Below are 24,499 nucleotides of genomic sequence, written 5' to 3'. Positions count from 1 at the left end.
ATTTACATTTTGACAACTCATCAATCTGTTGGTATCAGTCATTATCATGAACATAGATGTATATTAAGCAGCCCAATAAAATGTATTCCTGTTCTATCTATTTTTGGGTTTATCTCATAAATTGAAAGTCGTCTCCTTTTTTGTGCCTTTTCCTTTATTTTAGAAATGCAGCCATTACGTCTATTTTCTTTCTCTTCTCAGTCTGTTTTCTTACCCCACACCTCTTATCTCCTCCCTTCGTCCTTCACTCTCCGTCATGTTTAATTAAACAGAATGCAGCAGCTGGTAATGTATGCAGGGGTCACTTGAATGTTTCAAAATTAGCTAATATTCTTGTTGGTTCTCTCACCCCCCAAATCTCACCTCAACCCTTCCCTCCTTTTTTCCTCCATTCTCCCCTTTGGTTTAGATGTATGGGCGCTACACACAGGAGCTTGGTGTGTATGCCAAGGAGGAGGCAGCTCGTCTGCGTGACGGAGGGGGGCTGCGGAGGTCCGCCAACGCTCGCAGCCGCTCGGCGGAGCTGCTGGAGTACGAGAAAGACCCCTGCGCCAAGTGTCACGGTGAGCAATTGGGGGACCGCTAACGAACCCATTTAGGAAGCGCACAGCATCAAGAGGTCACAGTATGTGATCATCGGTCTGGCGGCGTTGACCTGTCTTGCGCTGACCTCACAGACATAACCTGAACCCTGTGCAGTATGGAACACACATCTACATGTTTTCTAGGTCTAAAAGGTTGGCTTATTAGTAGTCCACTTCATCAACCTCTAGTGTGTGATAGTGAATTTAAACCTACTTATACATTATGCACCATTCCCCCAAGACTGATGATCCTGCACCTCTGTCAATGTCAAAACAGCCCCCTCTGCTGGTGATTAACACTCATTTAGAGTGAGTGTAAATGATAAGGATGACGGCTGCTGTCACATTTTCACCCTCTGATTTGTCTTTCATCCCCCTTGGCTTTTCAGATCAGTGAAAAACCATGGTGGACAGGAACAAAGAGAGGGTTTGCACAGAAAGAGAGCTAGAGAAATGACTGAGATGAAACGGATATTTAGTTTCTGCCGTGTTTGTGAGCATGTTTTAGCACATTGCTCTGTAGGCTGGAGTTCATGGCTGCCATCCAGCTGCTTCTTCTTGTACTCTCCCTGCCCTTGTGACCACTGATGCGATTAAATTGGATGAGCGAGAGTAGAATCGTAAAATACTCTGTCCAGCTAACTGGAAAGAAGGTTATTTGAAATGATTTGTAGTTTCAGTGATTTGTTTAAATTGCTTTCTCTGAGCTAGCTATTAGGACCACTTACTTTTTAGGTGTAGTACCTTTTATTGTGATCAGTGGCCAGTCAAATTATTCTAATTCTATGTGCGCAGTAGAGAGAGGGAACGGGAGCAGGAAAGAGACAGTTGCAGATAGAAGGAGTGAGAGAGAGAGGCAGCGAGTAGGCGGGAGAGAGATAGGCATGGAGATTGAGAAAGAGAAAGACAGTTGCTGAGGGCGACAGAAAGATTTTTGAAACAGAGAGAGAGAAAGGGACAATCAAGTCCCAGCAAAAAGATCCACAAGTGTAGCCCGTATGGAAAGGAGAGTAAATTTGGGCTTATATTTGTATTTACACATCTCTCAACCTCTCCTAACTAAGATTCTTGAGTAGTAGCGAGACCTTAATATGTTCTGGTACATGTTGTTTAACACCAGGAGAGCAGAGCGCCATCCTCCCACTTAACACCACAGTACTACGCTTGTAGAGTGAGTAGGACGATGAGAGTTTGCCTCTGTACTATTCACTGTGTGTGTGTGTGTGTGTGTGTGTGTGTGTGTGTTTGTTCCACTCCACATCCAGAGCCATGGTTTTAAGAGCCCGGCCTACACATACACACATCCTCCACAGGATGAGCTGCTCTTTGTGACTGACATACTCAGAGAGGGAGAACGTTTTTAGCTTATAGAGAGAAGATGCTAATATGCTAGGCTAACGTGTAAGCCTGGGTGACGATCTCCTCTGACTCACATCCATAGACTGTACATAGCAGCGGCTTTCAAACTGGGTCTGGCATATATTTTAGGAAAATTAAAAGTTTTTGTCAAAATGCAATAGGGATTGTAATATGCCTGGCCCTTCTCTTTGTCACTCTTCTGTTAACCAGTTGTAGTCAGTGATCAACCACACACGAAAATATTTACTACACAAAAGTGGTTATTTTACAGTATTTTCTTAATTTCAGAACAATGGTAGAATGATGCTGAAATTACAAAGATAAACTTGTAATTACTTTGTTCCTGTTCAATAACTGGAAAACTCAAGAATTGTCTGTTTTTCCGCAGACTTCAATCCATTCATCATGTTTGATGCGTTTTTAGAAACTTGTTCTGAGATGAGGCATGTGGTGTATTGTTTGCCATAATCAATTGCAGCCCAGGCTTCTTCTGAGGGATGTTTAATGCACACATTTGTTTTGATAGCATTATACAGTATAATTGAGTATGTTTGATTTACTGTATATATTTTGATCAGAACAAGGCCTCATTAGACAGGGATAAAGAGCTGTGTCTATTAGTGTGTGTGTGTTTTGGATTCGAGGTTTAGAGAAAGACATCTGTCATGCCACTGATGCTGTGGATATAAGGAGGGGCCCATGGAAGCACCTGGCAAAGGGCCACCCACCTTTTGCCAAAAGTTTGCATGTGTGTGTGTGCTTGTGTAGTGTGCTTTGTGTGTGTGTGTGGGAGAGAGAAAGAGAGAGAAAAGTATGTTATCCATTCCTTCGAGTTAGCAAAGGTACACCTCCAGCCATTAGCGAAAGCACCGATTTTTCGCCATGGGATATATGGAAATATCTGGATAAAAAAATTATTGTGCACTCCCTACAATAATTTCATTTAAATGTTTTACTTTTAAAGGACAGTTAAACATGTTTTTGTTTAACAGATTAGAGTTTAGACGTACAGAACGTGGGCGAATAGCACTTGTACAACAGTCTCTGACAGGTCCACATGTAACAGATCATGCAACCTACAATAGCAAGTGTGTTAGAATTAAATGGAATTCAACACTGGCTTTTAGAGGTCTGACCCACCAAGATAACAACAGGACTAAACTTAAGCCCAGGGGGGAGTTCTGGCTACATTTGTCTTTTGAGATAAATAATTGTCTATGCACAGGTTTATACTCAAACTCACTTTTAGACATAAAAAACTAAACAGTGTTTTTAAAAACTTGTGTGTGTTCAATTGGAGACAATGTTCCATTCAGTAGGTGCCCTAGCTGGCAATGGTTCATCTGGCCCTGTCCTGCTGTCATGAAAGCAGTTTTGCCCCATTGTCCCTGTGGGGGGCTTCCCTGTCCCCCTGTGACCAGCCCTGTCTATCCTGGCTACTGCCCCAATCACTCTCTGTCAGCTGCTTCACCTTGCCCCATCCATTCTTCCACTCCCTCTCTCTCAATCAGTCTTTCTCTCCTTCACTACATCCCTCTATCCCTTTATATATATACAGGTGCTGGTCATAAAATTAGAATATCATCAAAAAGTTGATTTATTTCAGTAATTCCATTCAAAAAGTGAGACTTGTATCCATCCATCATCTTCCGCTTATCCGGGGCCGGGTCGCGGGGGCAGCAGTCTAAGCAGAGATGCCCAGACTTCCCTCTCCCCAGACACTTCCTCCAGCTCTTCCGGGGGGACACCGAGGCGTTCCCAGGCCAGCCGGGAGACATAGTCCCTCCAGCGTGTCCTAGGTCTTCCCCGGGGTCTCCTCCCGGTGGGACGGGCCCGGAACACCTTCCCAGGAAGGCGTTCAGGAGGCATCCGAAACAGATGCCCAAGCCACCTCAGTTGACCCCTCTCGATGTGGAGGAGCAGCGGCTCTACTCTGAGCTCCTCCCGGGTGACCAAGCTTCTCACCCTATCTCTAAGGGATCGCCCAGCCACCCTGCAGAGAAAGCTCATTTCAGCCGCCTGTATCTGGGATCTTGTCCTTTCGGTCATGACCCAAAGCTCATGACCATAGGTGAGAGTAGGAACGTAGACCGGTAAATCGAGACTGATACATTTCAAATGTTTATTTCTTTTAATTTTGATGTTTAATAACTGGCAACTAATGAAAATCCCAAATTCAGTATCTCCGAAAATGTGAATATTACTTAAGACCAATACCAACATTTTTTTTTTTTAAATGTTGGCCAACTGAAAAGCATGAATATGAAAAGTATGAGCATGTATAGCACTCAATACTTAGTTGGGGCTCCTTTTGCCTGAATTACTGCAGCAATGCGTCAATCAGTCTGTGGCACTGCTAAATTTACTTTCATCAGTGAACATAACTCAGCAGCAGTCCAGTCCTTTTTGTCTTTAGCCCAGACGAGACGCTTCTGACGCTGTGTCTTGTTCAAGAGTGGCTTGACACAAGGAATGCGACAGCTGAAACCCATGTCTTGCATACGTCTGCGCATGGTGGTTCGGGAAGCACTGACTCCAGCTGCAGTCCACTCTTTGTGAATCTCCCCCACATTTTTGAATGGGTTTTGTTTCACAATCCTCTCCAGGGTGCTGTGAACAGCCAGCCTCTTTAGCTATGACCTTTTGTGTCTTGCCCTCCTTGTGCAAGGTGTCAATGGTCGTCTTTTGGACAGCTGTAAAGTCAGCAGTCTTCCCCATGATTGTGTAGGCTACAGAACTAGAATGAGAGACCATTTAAAGGCCTTTGCAGGTGTTTTGAGTTAATTAGCTGATTAGAGTGTGGCACCAGGTGTCTTCAATATTGAACCTTTTCACAATATTCAAATTTTCTGAGATACTGAATTTGGGGTTTTCATTAGTTGTCAGTTATAATCATCAAAATTAAAAGAAATAAACACTTGAAATATATCAGTCTGTGTGGAATTAATGTATACATTATACAAGTTTCACTTTTTGAATGGATTTACTGAAATAAATCAACTTTTTGATAATATTCTAATTTTATGACCAGCACCTGTATATAATATACATTCTCTACATGAATTATATCAGTTATAGTTTTACAGAATGTAAGGATCAAATATGTGTATTTGAAGGATCAAATAAAAACATTTAATTTAATCCTGAAGTCAATGCATCGACGTTGGCATAACTCAGAAACAGGACACCACTTTGTTCTTCAGGGCCACGGACTATGATTGCTTCTGATGATGAACAAGTGGAATTAAATATGCTGCCAGTTTACAGAAAAAGAAGAATAAATTGAGTGTGTCGCTAATTTTAGCTGACCTAACTTTGTTTCTTTTAAGTGGCTTTAAAGTGCTCCAGATGTCTGTCTTCATCTTACCAAACAGGCACAAAAATCAATATAATCTATTGAAGGCAGTGTCCGAAATGGCCTGCTGTTATCCACAGTGGGTAGTGCGCTACCTTGGAGTCCCGGTCAAAGGTAGTGCTCTATATTGGGAATTGGGTGCCATTTGGGAAGTATTTGCCTTTCTCTTCATCCATGTCTCTCTACAGGACATCTAGTTACTCACATCCATCTGAAAGCGTCAACTCCCTCCTCTCCCCACACATTCCTATCATCTGTCCATCACTTTCTGTGTTTTAAGTAGTCTTTATATCTCTCTATTGCTCTGTCAGTCAATGTGCTGTGTTTGCTAGTCTTGAAGTAAAGTAGGAATGGCTGTGAAGTGGTAGCAGTATTGGCATTAATGGCAGTAGTAATGGAAGAAGAAGTAATGGTAGTAATAGAGTTTTCACAGGCATCTAAAATATTTTGAGGTTGTTTGTTGGTGTGGAGTAGTAATAGCAGGCAAGTATAGTAGGCTAGAGTCAGTGTCATCACAATCCATATGTAGCAGCCTTATAGAGGATATAATAGAAATTGTCCTTAGTTGTTGTTATTGGTTTTGCATTATTGAAACTCTCTTAATGCTCTACTACTTTATTATGTCATGAGAAATGGCCTCACTGTTCATTCGGTTTGGTAAGAAAGTTTACAGAGCAACCTAATGTCCTGAAAGTGTCAAAATATTAAAGGGATAGTACATCCAAAATTCATATTTTTCTCAAAGTCCACTTAACAAAAAATATTCTTGAATACACAGTGTAATTTTTTCAAACAATCCATTATTCAGCCCTGTCCCAGTTGTTAATTAGTGTTATTAGCATTGTTCAAATTTATGAATTGAAGCGTTTCGTACCGCAATCCCAAAGCTGCATTACAAGAGGAAAACTACTCTAAAACACTCCAAACAAAGAAAAGTGGTGTTGTTTACAATGTTTTATTCCTTTAAATAATTTTCATGATGTAAATACATTTTGTGATATACTTATCATTTCAAATGAATGGGTAGAGTACTTCCTTTGTTTCCCGGTCAGTTTTGTCCACAATTGTATCAATCCAAACATTCTTTCAGAAAGAATAAGCATATACATCACAGTAAACGATAGTATTGGCTAGCTAGTAACACTGGCGTACGTGGTGACACCAGGCCAGTGTGCAAGCTGTCCTTACACATCTTACACGCCTCTAACCCCCCTCAACGGGGTAAATAGGCATGTGAGGCTGATCCAGGCGTAGATCTATCTCACAGCCAATGTCTGATTAATATAACCACACAGAACAACACAACATAAAATTAAAATAAGAATATAAATATTTATTACAGAGGTCAGGCAAGTGCCCCCAAACCAGCGCAGGCCCTGGTGCAGCCACACCCCCAATAGCTACGCCAGTGGCTGGAAAGCAAGTTACCTATTTCATCTTTGATATTTACCTCGGACAGTCAAACTTTATTTGCTTGAGAGAGTAAAGAAAATACATAAGCTATATATTATGTCTGACTTTGAATACAAGCAGGAAGATAATTTTTCAGGGGATAGAGCCTTACTTGTTCTAACCATAATACACAGGTGATGAGTTGCCTGAATAGAAGCTTGGACAGCAGCTAAAGGTGGGCGATGGTGAACCCGTTAATCCCCAACCCTTGCCCAGAATATCCAGAGGCAATGTGTACTTTGTGTATTATAACACAGCAATCAGAAGTATTATTTACAATCTGTCTTGTCTCCACAGGTAAACGTGTCAACTGGGTAACTTTATGGAATTGCATTCTCCTTTAAGTGAACACGGGTCACAATGCTCTGTAAAGTGTTTCTCCCAAACTTTGGATGTCTCATTGACAAAGTTGCTCCATTGATTCTCCCACCATACAATTCGGAAGAGGCAGAGGTATTGTCCCAGTTGCAAAGCAGGTAGAATTTCATTTAAAAACAAAAACCCTGGGTGCAGGCACACAGCGTGGTGAAGATGTGATCAGGCAGAAGTCGATCCAAAGGAAATCCATAAGTTCAAAGTGTATTTATTAAATGCACCGAAAAACACAGCGTCATCCTGTACAATTACATTCTTGTGATATGCCAGACAACATCTACGTAGTACGAATTAAGAAATATATAGCAATACGACAGAGTAGGTCAAGCTAAATCATAAACACGAAAGGCATGCTGGGATCAATGAACGTAAGAAAGCTATCACAAACTCTTGAACAGATTTAGTATTTCAGTGATTGGGAGTTGGGAGGAGTGCTGCGTTTGTTTTAATTGGGATCTGGAGGAGTTTGGGATCTGGAGGTTATATGTCATCCTGGTGATGTGGTTGAGTGATGGAACTGTGAACAGAACAGATATGCCAACAAGTTAAATCTCAGGTCTCCTCTCCCATGTCCCTTGAACCTTTCTTATGACCACGGCATTTTCCACAATTACTAATATTATTCTGATATCCACTGACAAAAATGGGTCTGCTAGGTAAAGCAACCTATACTTACATAGCTTGTTAAGGGTAAAGTTCACGCTTTCCTCAATGACATCACTGTCGAAGAACAGAAACTGTGTATGGTGGCTATAGGAAATAGTTCACTAGTGCCAGTTTGAATTCAGCCAATTCCGCTGTCTGTTTATTCAGTGTACAGTTTAAAAAAACCTATGCTACCTCAACAGATTACTGAATGTAGTTTGAAGTGTTTTGGAGTAGTTTTCCGCTTGGAATGCAGCTTTGTGATATAGGTACGAACCGTTTCCATTCATGAATTTGGATGATGCTAATAATGCTAATTACAGACTGGGACAGAGCTGAATGACGGATTGTTTGAAAAAATTACTCTTTTATTCAGGAATATTGTTTGATAGTAATAATAATATTAATAACTTTTTTGTATAGCACTTTTCTAGTACAATTACACAAAGTGCTTTACACAGTGGACTTTGAGAAAAAGTAAGTGGACAATGAGAAAAATATGAATTTTGGATGAACTATCCCTTTAAAGCGTGTGACATTGTTTTTGTATTGTATTTTTCCAAGTTAACAGTCAAAATGAAGAACACATTTTTATTTGTTCATGTCAATGTCATTGCTTTTCCAGCTGTACATTTTTTTAAAGTAGTGCGTTTATATATCATGTGTTTTTAAGCAAGGAATATTTATTAGAACATTCTAACATATTTTAATAGGGATTTTAGTTATTAATAATATTAAAACATGCATTCCTCACTTTTAAATCAGAAATGGTAGCAAACAAATTACCTTTTGAGCCTGAAACTGGACTTCAGGGAAAGTACGAAATACGTGGGTTAGCCTGTTGTCCACTTTGGCAAAAGTGTCTGGTAACGAGATTAAGCAAAAAAGTGGTGCTGGAAAGGGGTGTTGAAACCCTCTTAGTTGAGTCAGTCTGCATGTGTCATTACTGCGTCTATGTACTGTATGACTCTAAAACGGATCATAAGTAGCCTTGCTTTCAAGGAGCTTATGTTAATGTGTTTTGACAAGTAGTGACATTTTTTGAGTTTGAAATATTTAATGTTTTTAAAGGTAGTAGCCACCTGGGTTCTTGGAAATCCATTGGCATATATGCAAATATGGTTGTGGTGTGAGTAACTAGTATCATGAAGTAGTTGCCCAACAACAGTATTACTGCCATTCTGAATATTTTAATACTGTTTTGTTTTTGTAGCTTTAACAGTGCAAGACCAGTGGCTAATAAAATGACTTACCTTTCTAGTCTGTAGAGCTTTTATGCACCTTTAAAAAAAAAATATTCTGAAAGTATAAATCATATCAGAAAGCTGGATACACACAACTGATTCTAGACTGATGTGTATATTTCGAACCAGAAACTAAAGGCTTTATTCATTTCTGTGATGCTATAAATAGAATAATAATATATTCAATGTAGAGAATAGTAATACAAAATACTCCAAGATAACTACAAAAACAAATCATTGTCAAAAAAAAAATAAAAAATATAATTTACACATACAGTGGGGCAGAAAAGTAATTAGTCAGCCACCAATTGTGCAAGTTCTCCCACTTAAAAAGATGAGAGAGGCCTGTAATTTTCATCATAGGTACATTTCAACTATGAGAGACAAAATGAGAAAAAGAATTCCAGAAAATCACATTGTAGGATTTGTAATGAATTTATTGGTTTTGTTGCAGATGAGAATAATTTCTGTAGTGCTCACTTAATCTACAGTGACAGCTAAAACGTCTCTCAGAATGTACCCTTATTCCAGCATAGATGTCTGTCCTAGTACCAGCATAAACTGGGATGAGGAGAAGAGGCAGAATTGGGATAAGAGGAGCACATCTAGTTGAAGCAAGCCTGAAAAATCAAGAATGGTAGCCAGTTTAGAACAGATGAATAATTAGTCAGAAGTAACGCTCACGTGTGTACTGTGTTAATTGGCTAATGTTTCTGCTGGCCTATTTGAAGTTTATTTGATCTGTGGGCCCTGAATGGCACACTGGTGAAGTCACTGCCTCAATCTTAGCTGCTTCATTGCAAGACCAGGGTTAGAACAAACCTTTGAATTAGCCCAGCCATCCCGCGGACGGTGGTGCAATTGTTCCACATCGTTTCAGTTTCGGGGTTAGTAATTCAATGAGGTTGCATTGTCTCATTACACTCTAGTGACTCCTAGTGGCAGCTTGGTTGCCTGTTAGCACAATTGAGGTAGAAGGCCTGAGAGAGTCTTGATTTCAACTTACACCACCTGTTTTATGTGAAAATGAATGGCTATTTCTTGGATAGGGATGCGTGTTCTCCACTGCTCACCAATGTACTATTCCCACTAAGAATGCATTGGAAATCCCAGACGCAGAAAAATCCAAATTTAAGCCTGAAGAGAAGGGAAAAATAAGAACAGAAAAATAATCTTCCCTTCTCTCCATTTCTTGGTATTGTGAATTTTTCTGATCTTTCTCCTTTCTCTCCCTCTCTCCTTCCTTTCTCTCCCTCTCTCCCTCCTTTCTCTCCCTCTCTCCCTCCTTTCTCTCCCTCTCGCCCTGCTTTCTCTCCCTCTCTCCCTATCCAGTATGTACATCTCGCTGTCAGAAGTTCCTCATCTCTCGTGTGGGCGAGGACTGGATCTTCCTCATCCTCCTGGGCCTGGTCATGGCTCTGGTCAGCTGGGTGATGGACTACGCTATTGCCTTTTGTCAACAAGGTAAAACATAGAGAGGGCGAAGGGGGAGGAAAGGAGAGCGTTAATGCTGGGTTCACCCATGACCCAGCGTCATTGTTTGGAGACAAGAAAAGGGAGGGAAGGAAGGTGGGTGGAAAGAGGGTGAGAGATTTTAGCACTCTTCATGTTGAATGTTCTGGAATGTGTTCTTTTGTGCATAACTGTGCTACAGCTCAGAAGTGGATGTATGGAGGTCTGGACAGTAACATGCTGCTGCAGTACCTGGCTTGGGTTACCTACCCTGTGGTGCTCATCACTTTCTCAGCAGGATTCACCCAGATTCTGGCCCCACAGGCTGTGGGTAAGACACACACACAACTCTTATATACCGTATATGGAAATACCTAATTTGCATGAAACATTGTACATGATCTTTCAAAGGTCAGGGTTGTATGAGTGGACTCAGGAGTAATGGACATGTGTAGCTGTATGACTACAGGATATCCTTGACCACATCCTTGAAACCTTTCCTTGACAGCCTTGAATACATACATAATCTTGAAGATACTGCACTTTTCTTCCTCCGCTCTCCTTCTCTCTGCTCCTGTGCCTTCTCTTGCTGTTGTTTCACCTCCTCTCTTCACCTCCTTTTCTCCCTTCTCTCTCCGTCTTTTCCTCAGGTTCAGGGATCCCAGAGATGAAGACCATTCTGAGAGGTGTGGTGTTGAAGGAGTATCTCACATTTAAAACATTTGTGGCCAAAGTCATCGGGCTGACCTGTGCTCTGGGAAGTGGCATGCCGCTTGGAAAGGAGGTTGGAATTCTAATGAAATTCATTACATTCTCTGGCACTATTGTATGTGCTGATCTAGGATCAGTTGTTCCTTTCTACAGATTAGAATGAAAAATATTATATGAACATGGAGGGGACTTGACTCTATTGTTCTTCAGAACTCAGGCCCTGGTTTGTAATTGGCTTAGTTTTGTCCCGTTGTTGTCCTCACCCTGTCTCTCTCATCATATAACCTCAACTCTTCATCTCTCACATCTTTTCGCTCTCCATTTTACCGTCTCTCCTCCGATTTCTCACTTTCAGGGCCCGTTTGTTCATGTTGCGAGTTTATGTGCAGCACTCCTGAGTAAATTCATGGCTGCCTTGTTTGGCGGGATTTACATGGTGAGAGCTCCAAATGCACCCACTGACCCAACCACACTCGCTTGTTTTACCATATTTGTGAGGACTATTTTAGGACCAGAATTTATTCCCCTATAAAATCATATTTCCTCTAACCCTTAATTCTAAACTTAACCCTCTCCAAACAAAATCTAAACCTGTTCCTGACTACTAAACGTAAACTTAAACCTAACACCTAACCTTATACTCAAGCTCAAAAAGCATCTGGTCCTAACAAGTATAGTGAAACAAGTGCACACATTCTGTCCTATAACAATGCACAAACTTCTCTTCACACTCAACGTGCTTTTAGTATTTCTGTAATCAGACCTCACTGACCAGCCTGCAACCCCACACCATGATGCTTTCTTACCCCCACCCACCCGAGACCGACCCTGGGCATCAACATGCACTGAGGCTCTTGTCTGTGGCTGCCAAGAAATAACTGTCTCTGGTGTGGAAAATGTTCATGATTTATATAGAAGTAAAAACTTCTCAGAGTCTGGTATAACAGTTGATTATTTCAAGTTTAATTTGCGTGGATCCATGGGAACAATTGCTTTCACAAAATATAAGTACAGATACCAACAGAGTAGTGTCATAACAATTGTTCTGATTATATACAGGTGCTGGTCATATAATTAGAATATCATCAAAAAGTTGATTTATTTCAGTAATTCCATTCAAAAAGTGAAACTTGTATAATGTATACATTCATTCCACACAGACTGATATATTTCAAGTGTTTATTTCTTTTAATTTTGATTATTATAACTGAAAACTAATGAAAACCCCAAATTCAGTATCTCAGAAAATTTGAATATTGTTAATAGGTTCAATATTGAAGACACCTGGTGCCACACTCTAATCAGCTAATTAACTCAAAACACCTGCAAGGGCCTTTAAATGGTGTCTCAGTCTAGTTCTGTAGGCAACACAATCATGGGGAAGACTGCTGACTTGACAGTTGTCCAAAAGATGACCATTGACACCTTGCACAAGGAGGGCAAGACACAAAAGGTCATAGCTAAAGAGGCTGGCTGTTCACAGAGCTCTGTGTCCAAGCACATTAGGAGAGAGGCGAAGGGAAGGAAACATTTAGTAGAAAAAAGTATACAAGCAATAGGGATAACCGCACCCTGGAGAGGATTGTGAAACAAAACCCATTCACAAATGTGGGGGAGATTCACAAAGAGTGGACTGCAGCTGGAGTCAGTGCTTCAACAACCACCACGCACAGACGTATGCAAGACATGAGTTTCAGCAGTCGCATTCCTTGTGTCAAGCCACTCTTGAACAAGACACAGCGTCAGAAGCGTCTCGCCTGGGCTAATGACAAAAAGGACTGGACTGCTGCTGAGTTATGTTTCATTGATGAAAGTAAATTTAGCATTTCCTTTGGAAATCAAGGTCCCAGAGTCTGGAGGAAGAGAGGAGAGGCACAGAATCCACGTTGCATGAAGTCCAGTGTAAAGTTTCCACAGTTAGTGATGGTTTGGGGTGCCATGTCATCTGCTGGTGTTGGTCCACTGTGTTTTCTGAGGTCCAAGGTCAATGCAGCCGTCTACCAGGAAGTTTTAGAGCACTTCATGCTTCCTGCTGCTGACCAACTTTATGGAGATGCAGATTTCATTTTCCAACAGGACTTGGCACCTGCACACAGTGCCAAAGCTACCAGTACCTGGTTTAAGGACCATGGTATCCCTGTTCTTAATTGGACAGCAAACTCGCCTGACCTTAACCCTATAGAAAATCTATGGGGTATTGTGAAGAGGAAGATGGGATACGCCAGACCCAACAATGCAGAAGAGCTGAAGGCCACTATCAGAGCAACCTGGGCTCTCATAACACCTGAGCAGTGCCACAGACTTATCGACTTCATGCCACACCGCATTGCTACAGTAATTCAGGCAAAAGGAGCCCCAACTAAGTATTGAGTGCTGTACATGCTCATACTTTTCATGTTCCTACTTTTCAGTTGGCCAACATTTCTAAAAATCCTTTTTTTGTATTGGTCTTAAGTAATATTCAAATTTTCAGAGATACTGAATTTGGGATTTTCATTAGTTGTCAGTTATAATCATCACAATTAAAAGAAATAAACATTTGAAATATATCAGTCTGTGTGTAATGAATGAACATAATATACAAGTTTCACTTTTTGAATGGAATTACTGAAATAAATCAACTTTTTGATGATATTCTAATTATATGACCAGCACCTGTATTATTGATTCTAGCTCTTTATACTCCTCCTTGTCAGCCCCAAAAATCTCTCTAATGCTATGAAATACATACAAAACAAGTCGTCATACCAATAGGAAAACAAGATGCAAGCCACATACACGGACGATAGAGATGTCAGCAGCACTCAAATTAGACTGTCTACTTTTTCCATATTGATCAGGGTTTGGGATAATCCCATTTGAAGCCGGTCAATACAGTGGTTTGCATGCATTTTCTGTCCAAAACCTAAAGCGCAGATGCTGTAAAACAAAATATCTTCCAGATGATTCTGGTATTGCTTCTCTTCATTTGGACTCTGAGGTACTCACTCCGATTTCTGTCTTTTCCCACTTACTGCTTAAGGAAGAGCCCTTTGAGGGGAACAAGGTATGTGTGCACGTGTTGAAGTATGTTCATGTGTCATTGTCCACACATTTATTGCAAGCTGGGATTTCCCTTTAAGCAGCATTTATTTTTCCATCAAGGATTCATATCCAGCTCTATACGAATGCCCTTACACTTCCTCTCTGTGATTCCATTAAATTCCAATAACTTTGGTCTTACATATTTTCTATAAATGAATGTATTTGTATGTGTGAACATTTGTGAGTGTGTGCTTGCACATACACAAACTTGTGTGTGTGTTCCTTTCCCTGCAGAATGAGCTGAGGAACACAGAGATGCTATCAGCAGCGTGTGCTGTGGGGGTGGGCTGTTGTTTTGCAGCTCCTATTGGAGGTAAGCAAACAGGCTACTCTTTTCCTATTAGAATGCACTTTGGGAAGAAATATAATACAATAAGTGATAGAATGGTGTTACTGCAATAAAAATGTTGTGTCTTGTAGCGCCTTACTAGTGAGGACCAGATTTCCTCACAAGTACTGCATAATAAGTCCTCATTTTTAGAACGTCTATATTTGGCTTAGGGTGAGGTTAGGGTTGTGGTCATAGTTGGGGTTAGGTTAGGGGATAGGAGAGATAGAATTGGAACTTCATTGTTAATAACAGAAAGGTCCTCCCTCTGAATGCACTACAAGGGTATGTGTGTGTGTGTACTGTAAACTTGTGTTGCAGGTGTGCTCTTCAGCATTGAAGTAACATCAACATTCTTTGCTGTGAGGAACTACTGGAGGGGCTTCTTTGCTGCCACTTTTAGCGCCTTTATCTTCCGGGTGCTGGCTGTGTGGAACCAGGATGAAGGTGAGGAGGTGTGTTTGTGGGGGTGGGAGGGGCCATATGGGGAATGAAAAGTGGGTATGTGTCTGTGACATTCTGTAGTCAGAAGTGACTTGTGTTATTCTATCTCTCTTGTTCTCCCTCTCTCTTTCCATTTGTCTTTTCTTTCCATCTTTCTCTATCTCTGTATCTCTCTCTCTACTTTTTCTTGTCTCCGTCTTTCTCTTATTCTCAGAGACAATCACGGCTCTATTTAAGACACGTTTTCGTCTGGACTTCCCCTTTGACCTCCAGGAGTTGCCAGCCTTTGCCATCCTGGGGTATGTTTGTTTGTATGTGTGTGTCCTGTGTTAAGTTTGCTCCTAGTGCGATGGTTGAATTGATGGCCGTTGAACTAGAGCTGAGAGTGACTCTGCTCTCTCTACTTCTCAGAATTGCTTGTGGATTCGGTGGGGCTCTATTTGTCTACCTGAACAGACTGATTGTGGAGTGTATGAGGAAGCAAAAGACCATCAACAAGTTCCTGCTCAGGAAGTGAGTCTTTGATAATTACCCCATTCAACTGTTAAATACAATATTGTGTACCAATACACGTAGACATACAGTGTACATTTCAAAGATATGTCAAAGTACTACTGGTACAATGACATATCTTTGACTCCGTATTCCAGCACTTTAACAGCATACAGTGACTATCATGTTAAAGAACAGTCAGCTTTAATTAACAAACAAACATTTTCACACACAAGGCCGGCTCACCCTAAGCAGATAATATGCTTTGTACTGGGGGCCACAACAAGTAGTGATGGCCATACAAGGCTTCATTATCATTCTTCTAGCAGCAGGATATTATGCTAGCAGCGCTAACTCAGATTTTCTTTTTCAATATAAAAGCTATCATTGAACTATATAAGGCAATATAGTTAACAATCTAGTCTATACATTTTATGTTTACTGTCTGTTTCAATATTGCTCTTGTCTGTTCTTTTTTAAGGACTAGATTGTTAACTATATCTGCCAGCATAATATCCTGCTAAAATAATGCTAATTAAACCTCGTATAAAGTGTGGTGACCTCAAGCAGGGATATAAAGTGTGGTGACCTCAAGCAGGGATATAAAGTGTGGTGACCTCAAGCAGGGATATAAAGTATGGTGCCCTTAAGCAAAGATATAGAGTGTGGTGACCTCAAGCAGAGATATAAAGTGTGGTGCCCTCAAGCAGAGATATAAAGTGTGGGGACCTTAAGCAGAGATATAAAGTGTGGTGCCCTCAAGCAGGGATATAAAGTGTGGTGACCTCAAGCAGAGATATAAAGTGTGGTGACCTCAAGCAGAGATTTAAAGTGTGGTGCCCTCAAGCAGAGATATAAAGTGTGGGGACCTTAAGCAGAGATATAAAGTGTGGTGCCCTCAAGCAGAGATATAAAGTGTGGTGACCTCAAGCAGAGATATAAAGTGTGGTGCCCTCAAGCAGAGATTTAAAGTGTGGTGCCCTCAAGCAGGAATATAAAGTGGTCTGAGGCCCACAAAGTGTATACCTTTTGATATTTTACATGTCAATTGAGCAGCTATTTAGAATAGAATTGTTTATTTTATATTTATATTAATAAAGATCTTACATTTCATATAGACCACATGGATAATCCAATAATCTAGAATCCCAAGGTAGTAGTATTGGAAGTATTTTAACCTTTTAAATCCAAAGATTTCTCTCTGTTTCACCATCATTTTAAATCCCTAGTCATTTTTATTGCTTAGAAAAATGTATATCTTAAGAGTATGATTTATTTCATGTTATAAGTTATTCATAATGTCTCTCTCTCATTTTAAGCTGAAATGATTCCTTTTTAAAAATTATTTTCAAAAGAAACATTGAATATCTAATATTGTATTCTTATAGTAAATGCAATAGAGCTGGTTTTACTCCTTTTGGCAATTTTCAGGTGTTTAGACATATAAAACTGAGTGAGATGAAGACTAGAAATATTTAAGTAAATCTTTTTGGGGAAAACTTGCATTTATTTGTTCCTGTCTGTTACACACAATAAGCTTTAATTTCCCCTCATAAGGGGATTAATGGCTGAAAATATGTTTATATAGCACCTTATGGCCACTTTCTGGGATCATTTACTTGATGTACCAATTTAGATGGCAAAACATATTTTCTATTAATTTGAAGGTGCTTTATATTAAAAATATTTGAAATGAAGTGAAATCAAATATTCAAATCAATCAATCAATCATTCAAATGTATTTATAAAGCCCTTTTTACATCAGCAGTCATAAAGTGCTTTTACAAAACACCTGGCCTTAAACCCCAAGGAGCAAACAAGAGTAGTGTTGAATATCAGTGGCTAGGAAAAACTCCCTAAGAAGGCCGAAATTTAGGAAGAAACCTAGAGAGGACCCAGGTTCAGTGGGGTGGCCAGTCCTCTTCTGGCTGTGCCGGGTGAACATATTAAGAGTACAAATTGTAATAATTAATAAATACATGTGGGCTGAGTCCAGAGTCTATTTCAACTTAGTCCAGGTTGGGAGCATGACCAGATGGATAAGGATAGGCACAACACGGGGGAGGGAGGAGGTGTCAGCACAGTGGCAGCTGAAATCGTCAGGTATCGTCTTGTTCTGCAACACAACCAGGAGGACTTTGGAATGGGACAGCAACAGGTCTGTCAAGCCTGGTACTCCTCAGGTGTGGGTTAAGACCTCATGTCCTCCTAGGTTAAAACAGGAGGAGACAGGGAAAATGTAGATCTACAGGGGTTTATAGTGGAGAAGGAGAACTGACCCTACTCCCCCTGCACAATAATATAGCAGCATAAGACCTTGGGGCTGAGACAGGGGGGTCCAGTGACACTGTGGCCCTATCCGGGGGATAGGGCCACAGTGTACCTTGTTCTGAAAACAATAATGTAATAATGACTTCTAGAAAGTTTACTTTCAATAGTTCCGAACTCACCTCACACCCACTAAAGAGCATCTAAGGTGTTTACCCTAATAGTTAGAACGATTGCAATGAAAACCAGGTGTATTTAACTGTTGTGTGCTTACTAGGATTTTGATTAAAAGATAAGCAGATTAAGATGTTTACATGACAAATGCCATAAGCTGCCTAGTGTCACAATCTGCTTAATATTAAATTATCAATGTGCATGTATATTTGAATCAGAAAACACCAGGTTAGTTTGCACATCCCTACAAACTGACTTAGTGTTTACGTGCAGTCAGCAATAGACATGTACAAATGGAGAACATGCAAGAATACTTCATAAAAAAATACTCAAGACAAACAGTAAACATAGAACTACTGCACAGCGCAAATGTTTTTGGCTACCCTAAAAAATAAATGAATTGAAGCCAAAAGTAAAGTAAATTGTTTAAGTAATTTTTTAGAATATACAATGAATAATATTGCAGTAACACTACAGAGAAATGTGTTCATGTATATATCTGGGAAAAGGCATAAAATAAATTGTGAAAACATTGAAAGTTCCCAGTACCACTGTGGGCTCAATCATTTCTTAGAGCTGGCTGTCCGGCCAAACTAAATAACCAGGTAAGAAGGGCCTTGGTCTGGAAGGTGACCAAAAACTCAATAGCCTCTCTAACAAGACTTCAGACTTTCTCTGCAGAGATGGGAAAACCTGCCAGAAGGACAACCATCTTTGCAATACTCCACTAATTCAGCCTTCATGGTAGCCTGAGTAGACAAAAGCCATTGAGTAGAAGGCAGGGGCAGTCTGGCCAAAATACAGTGGGGGAGAACAAGTATTTGATACACTGCCGATTTTGCAGGTTTTCCTACTTGCAAAGCATGTAGAGGTCTGTATTTTAGACTCACCTAAATGATTATTAGGAACACCTGTTCAATTTCTCATTAATGCAATTATCTAATCAACCAATCACATGGCAGTTGCTTCAATGCATTTAGGGGTGTGGTCCTGGTCAAGACAATCTCCTGAACTCCAAACTGAATGTCAGAATGGGAAAGAAAGGTGATTTAAGCAATTTTGAGTGTGGCGTGGTTGTTGGTGCCAGGCGGGCCAGTCTGAGTATTTCACAATCTGCTCAGTTAATGGGATTTTCACGCACAACCATTTCTAGGGTTTACAAAGAATGGTGTGAAAAGGGAAAAACATCCAGTATGCGGCAGTCCTGTGGGCAAAAATGCCTTGTTGATGCTAGAGGTCAGAGGAGAATGGGCCAACTGATTCAAGCTGATAGATGAGCAACTTTGACTTAAATAACCACTCGTTACAGCCGAGGTATGCAGCAAAGCATTTGTAAAGCCACAACACGCACAACCTTGAGGCGGATGGGCTACAACAGCAGAAGATCCCACCGGGTACCACTCATCTCCACTACAAATAGGAAAAAGAGGCTACAATTTGCACGAGCTCACCAAAATTGGACAGCTGAAAACTGGAAGAATGTTGCCTGGTCTGATGAGTCTCGATTTCTGTTGAGACATTCAGATGGTAGAGTCAGAATTTGGCGTAAACAGAATGAGAACATGGATCCATCATGCCTTGTTACCACTGTGCAGGCTGCTGGTGGTGGTGTAATGGTGTGGGGGATGTTTTCTTGGCACATCGTTAAAATGCCACAGCCTACCTGAGCATTCTTTCTTACCATGTCCATCCCTTTATGACCACCATGTACCCATCCTCTGATGGCTACTTCCAGCAGGCTAATGCACCATGTCACAAAGCTCAAATTATTTCAAATTGGTTTCTTGAACATGACAATGACTGTACTGAAATGGCCCCCACAGTCACCAGATCTCAACCCAATAGAGCATCTTTGGGATGTGGTGGAATGGGAGCTTCGTGCCCTGGATGTGCATCCCACAAATCTCCATCAACTGCAAGATGCTACCCTATCAATATGGGCCAACATTTCTATAGAATGCTTTCAGCACCTTGTTGAATCAATGCCACGTAGAATTAAGGCAATTCTGAAGGTGAACAGGGGTCAAACACAGTATTTGTATGGTGTTCCTAATAATCCTATAGGTGAGTGTATATCATAGGTACACTTCAACTGTGAGAGACGGAATCTAAAACAAAAATCCAGAAAATCACATTGTATGAGTTTTAAATAATGAATTTGCATTTTATTGCATGACATAAGAATTTGATAAATCAGAAAAGCAGAACTTAATATTTGGTACAGAAACCTTTGTTTGCAATTACAGAGCTCATACGTTTCCTGTAGTTCTTGACCAGGTTTACACACACTGCAGCAGGGATTTTGGCTCACTGCTCCATACAGACCTTCTCCAGATCCTTCAGGTTTCGGGGCTGTCACTGGGCAATATACAAACTTTCACCTCCCTCCAAAGATTTTCTATTGGGTTCAGATCTGGAGACTGGCTAGGCCAATCCAGGACCTTGAGATGCTTCTTACGGAGCCACTCCTTAGTTGCTCTGGCTGTGTGTTTTGGGTCGTTGTCATAGTGGAAGACCCAGCCACGACCCATCTTCAATTCAAGATCTCGCGATACATGGCCCCATCTATCCTCCCCTCAATACGGTGTAGTCGTCCTGTCCCCTTTGCAGTAAAGCATCCCCAAAGAATAATATTTCCACCTCCATGCTTCACGATTGGGATGGTGTTCTTGGAGTTGTACTCATCCTTCTTCTTCCTCTAAACACAGCGTGTGGAGTTTAGACCAAAAAGCTAAATTTTTTGTCTCATCAGACCACATGACCTTGTCCTATTCCTCCTCTGGATCGTCCAGGTGGTCATTGGCAAACTTCAGACGGGTCTGGACACGCACTGGCTTGAACAGGGGGACCTTGCGTGTGCTGCAGGATTTTAATCCATGATGGTGTAGTGTGTTACTAGTGGTTTTCTTTGAGACTGTGATCCCAGCTCTCTTCAAGTCATTGACCAGGTCCTGCCGTGTAGGTCTGGGCTGATCCCTCACCTCCCTCAAGATCATTGATGCCCCACAAGGTGAGATCTTGCATGGAGCCCCAGACCGAGGGAGATTGACCGTCATCTTGAACTTCTTCCATTTTCTAATAATTGCGCCATCAGTTGTTGCCTTCTCACCAAGCTCCTTGCCTATTGTCCTGTAGCCAAACCCAGCCTTGTGCAGGTCTACAATTTCATCCCTGATGTCTTTACACAGCTCTCTGGTCTTGGCCATTGTGGAGAGGTTGGAGTCTGTTTGATTGAGTGTGTGGACAGGTATCTTTCATACAGGTAACGAGTTCAAACGGGTGCAGTTAATTCAGGTAATGAGTGGAGAACAGGAGGCCTTCTTAAAGAAAAACTAACAGGTCTGTGAGAGCCAGAATTCTTACTGGTTGGTAGGTGATCAAATACTTATGTCATGCAATAAAATGCAAATTAATTATTTAAAAATCATACACAGTGATTTTCTGGATTTTTGTTTTAGATTCCGTTTCTTACAGTTGAAGTGTACCTATGATAAAAATGACAGACCTGTACATGCTTTGTAAGTAAGAAAACCTGCAAAGTCGGCAGTATATCAAATACTTGTTCTCCCCACTGTATGTCATTCTCAGAGTATCATGTCATTTTCGTCCTTTGTTTGGTAATCTATAAAGAAAAAATATTATTGAAGTCTTGGGGAATGACCTAGAAATGCAGATATGAAATAAATATATGTATATTTTGCTCACTTTCACTCCATTTTTAAATAAACATACCTAATTATGTGGAATTGCAGGAGATATATTTTGAAACAGCAAAAACTACCCTAATAGGAATAATAGGAATTTAAGTACTTTATCAAGTAATAAAAATAGGGTGCTTAAGGACCCTGAAAAGCTAGATGTTCTTCTGCTTGATAAGCAACACAAGTTTGTTTTCCTGCCTACACATTTTTACAAACTGTGGATCACTGTTGATGGTGCTTTTTTGACAAAACTGACAAAATGTTACCACTAAAATGTTGTTGTCTTTTAAAGGTGCCTTAAGCAACTTAACAACACCTATTGGCAGTGAGTTGTATATCGGCTCTATAACTCCATTAGGATCTGACATTGTCATTACAAACTATGAGCATAATGACCTGTTTGAAGCAGTGTCACTTCTAACCATCGATGCTGGAACAATGAAAACAGATTTTCATTTCAAATGGGGTTAAAGTTGATGGGCCTTTTCCATAACTACGGAACACAGAATAAAAAAAGTAAACAGCTATACCAATCAAAACATAATCTGGGCTATATTTTGCATTAGATGCATCGCCTTAATTCAGAGACTCGTTGATGGCGAACATGAAACCATAATTGTGCTACTTAGCGCTAGCTGGAACAATATTGTGCGCACTTTGACCAGTTTGCACAAGCCTAAATCTATCTAAAAGGCAAAATAATTGCTTCTTCCAACCAATATTCGCTTATGCATAAAGTTTCATCAAACAACACACAATGCATGTTTTTTAAAAAAACGTTTTGCAGATAACACCAGGAATCAGTGAGTGTCTCCTCGGACACAATTTAGCTCGTTAGCTTATTGTCTCAACCAAAGACTTGTATCTGCGCTCATACAAATAGAATAAACAAGAACATATAATACTCCTCCGGGTAGGGAATGAGGCGTTACCCCAAGTACAGGAGTTCAAGTTTCTCGGGGTCTTGTTCGCGAGTGAGGGGACAATGGAGTGGGAGATTGGCCAGAGAATCGGGGCAGCAGGGGCGGTATTGCATTTGCTTTACCGCACCGTTGTGACAAAAAGAAAGGTGTACGCATGTGCAATCTCAGCGTGTCATGAGGGGTTCAATGGAGTGTCTGTGTTTAGTCAGCCCTTGGTTAAATGGATTCTGGCCGGTCCCGCCGTCTCCAGCCGGTGGCCCGGTGGACGTTGCCTCAGTGGGATTTGGTTTTGGTTCTGGAGGCGCTGTGTGATGCGCCGTTTGTACTGATTGATCAGATACCGTTGAAGATGCTGTCCCTTAAAATTGCGCTTTTGTTGGCTCTGACCTCTGCTAAGAGGGTCAGTGACCTTTGTGCGCTGTCAACGCAGCCTGGCTGTCTCTCCATCAACGGCGATGGCAGGAGGGCTGTGTTGCACCCTAACCCGACCTTTCTGCCTAAGGTGATCAAGTTTCGTTTTGTTCCATGAAGATGGCATTGTGGGCATTTTCTCCCCCTCTCCATGCGGGGGAGAGGGAGGAAAGTTTGCATCATCTGTGTCCGATGCACGCTTTGACATAGTATCTGCAACGCACAGCCACAATGCAGACCGCGCCCCAGCTCTCTGTGTGTCCCGGTGGCCCCAAGGTGGGCCAGCCGTTGTCGAAACAACGTCTGTCTCACGGGTTGTGTGAGGCGATTAATCTGGCCTACAAGTCACGTGGCACTCCTACACCCAGGGCGTTTGGGGCCCACTCCACGTGTGGGGTGGCGGCTTCAGCCGCTCTGTTTTGGGGCGTGGGAGTGGAGGACATCTGTGCTGCTGCGTCTTGGGGGAAGCCGTCACCTTTTGTCCGGTTTTACTTGCGTTACATGGCTGCGCGTATGCTAGCTTACTCTAAGCTTAGTGTAGCTGAGGCTGGAGTGTGAGTTAGGTCCGCTGAGCTGCTGCGACGGTGCATTGACATGATTCTGTCCGATGCTCCGGTTTGCCTGTACAGGTTTTGTGAGTCCGGGTCTCTGCATGTTTTTTGGGATGGCCTTGGACGCTCCGATTCAGTTTTTACTGATTGAGGAGGTACCGGTTGGGTTGGTTTGGGGCTGTTTATCAGTGTGCAAACGGATGTGCTTGGAGTGAGTGGGATGGAAGCGGCTCTGTGTCATGGTTAGTATTCCACACCTGAGCTGTCCTGTTGGGTACTTATCTCGTTGGAGAGGTAGGAGACCGGCAGGGAGTACATCTTGGGCTCGCTCGTTTTGCCCTAAACCAATAGGAGCGAAGCCCCTATGGGCAAAGCTTCACGATATAGAACAATAGTTACTTTCATAACTCCAGTTCTATGAGTGGCACATCGCCCATAGGGTTCATGCCCTGCCCTGACTGCTTTTCTTGTGAAGAAAGGTATGTCGGGAGACAGAGCAGAGTATGACAACCTCTTTTATAGCCATGGGGCAGATGGTCATGAGAGGTGTGATTTTCATATTTACATTTTCAGTGACTGCCTATTGGCAGAGGGGTAAACCAATAGAAGTGAAGCCCCTATGGGCGACACTCCACTTATAGAACTGGAGTTACGAAAGTAACTATCGTTTTACTTGCAACCATGGCACTGGGGATAGTGTCAGTCCTGACACTCTGCCAGAGACTGTTTTTTAACTTTAACTGATGGGACATTAACTGTAACGGACATTTTAAATGTTAAATACTGCATAAGGCACCTTTAAGTCTTGTTTGCACCACAGGAACAGGAGCCGTTGCCACAGCAGCAGCTAATGGGGATCCTAATAAACTTCAAATACTCTGCAGAATGCATGCTGCACGCATTGCCCCTTGCCCCTGATAACAACAGAGAAAACTCACTTGATTTA

General features: G+C 41.4%; 1 protein-coding gene across 8 annotated transcripts in view; it reads left to right on the top strand.

Moving 5' to 3' along the window:
- clcn2a (chloride channel, voltage-sensitive 2a) overlaps positions 1-24,499 on the top strand; it is a 99,873-nt gene that overhangs the window by 34,161 nt on the left and 41,213 nt on the right. For 6 of the 8 annotated variants that reach the window (XM_020045450.3, XM_020045446.3, XM_020045445.3 and 3 more), the window contains 10 exons: positions 410-563; positions 10,347-10,478; positions 10,669-10,797; positions 11,117-11,250; positions 11,533-11,613; positions 14,194-14,223; positions 14,496-14,574; positions 14,911-15,036; positions 15,248-15,332; positions 15,445-15,546. In XM_020045450.3, coding sequence (XP_019901009.1) covers positions 410-563; positions 10,347-10,478; positions 10,669-10,797; positions 11,117-11,250; positions 11,533-11,613; positions 14,194-14,223; positions 14,496-14,574; positions 14,911-15,036; positions 15,248-15,332; positions 15,445-15,546 — 1,052 coding nt within the window. The remainder of the gene's footprint in view (positions 1-409; positions 564-10,346; positions 10,479-10,668; positions 10,798-11,116; positions 11,251-11,532; positions 11,614-14,193; positions 14,224-14,495; positions 14,575-14,910; positions 15,037-15,247; positions 15,333-15,444; positions 15,547-24,499) is intronic. The other 2 variants (XM_020045447.3, XM_020045444.3) reach the window with 1 other exon arrangement.

Source organism: Esox lucius, chromosome 3 (assembly GCF_011004845.1).
Source record: "Esox lucius isolate fEsoLuc1 chromosome 3, fEsoLuc1.pri, whole genome shotgun sequence".
Lineage (NCBI taxonomy): Eukaryota > Metazoa > Chordata > Actinopteri > Esociformes > Esocidae > Esox > Esox lucius.
This window is presented reverse-complemented; position numbering and strand designations above follow the sequence as displayed.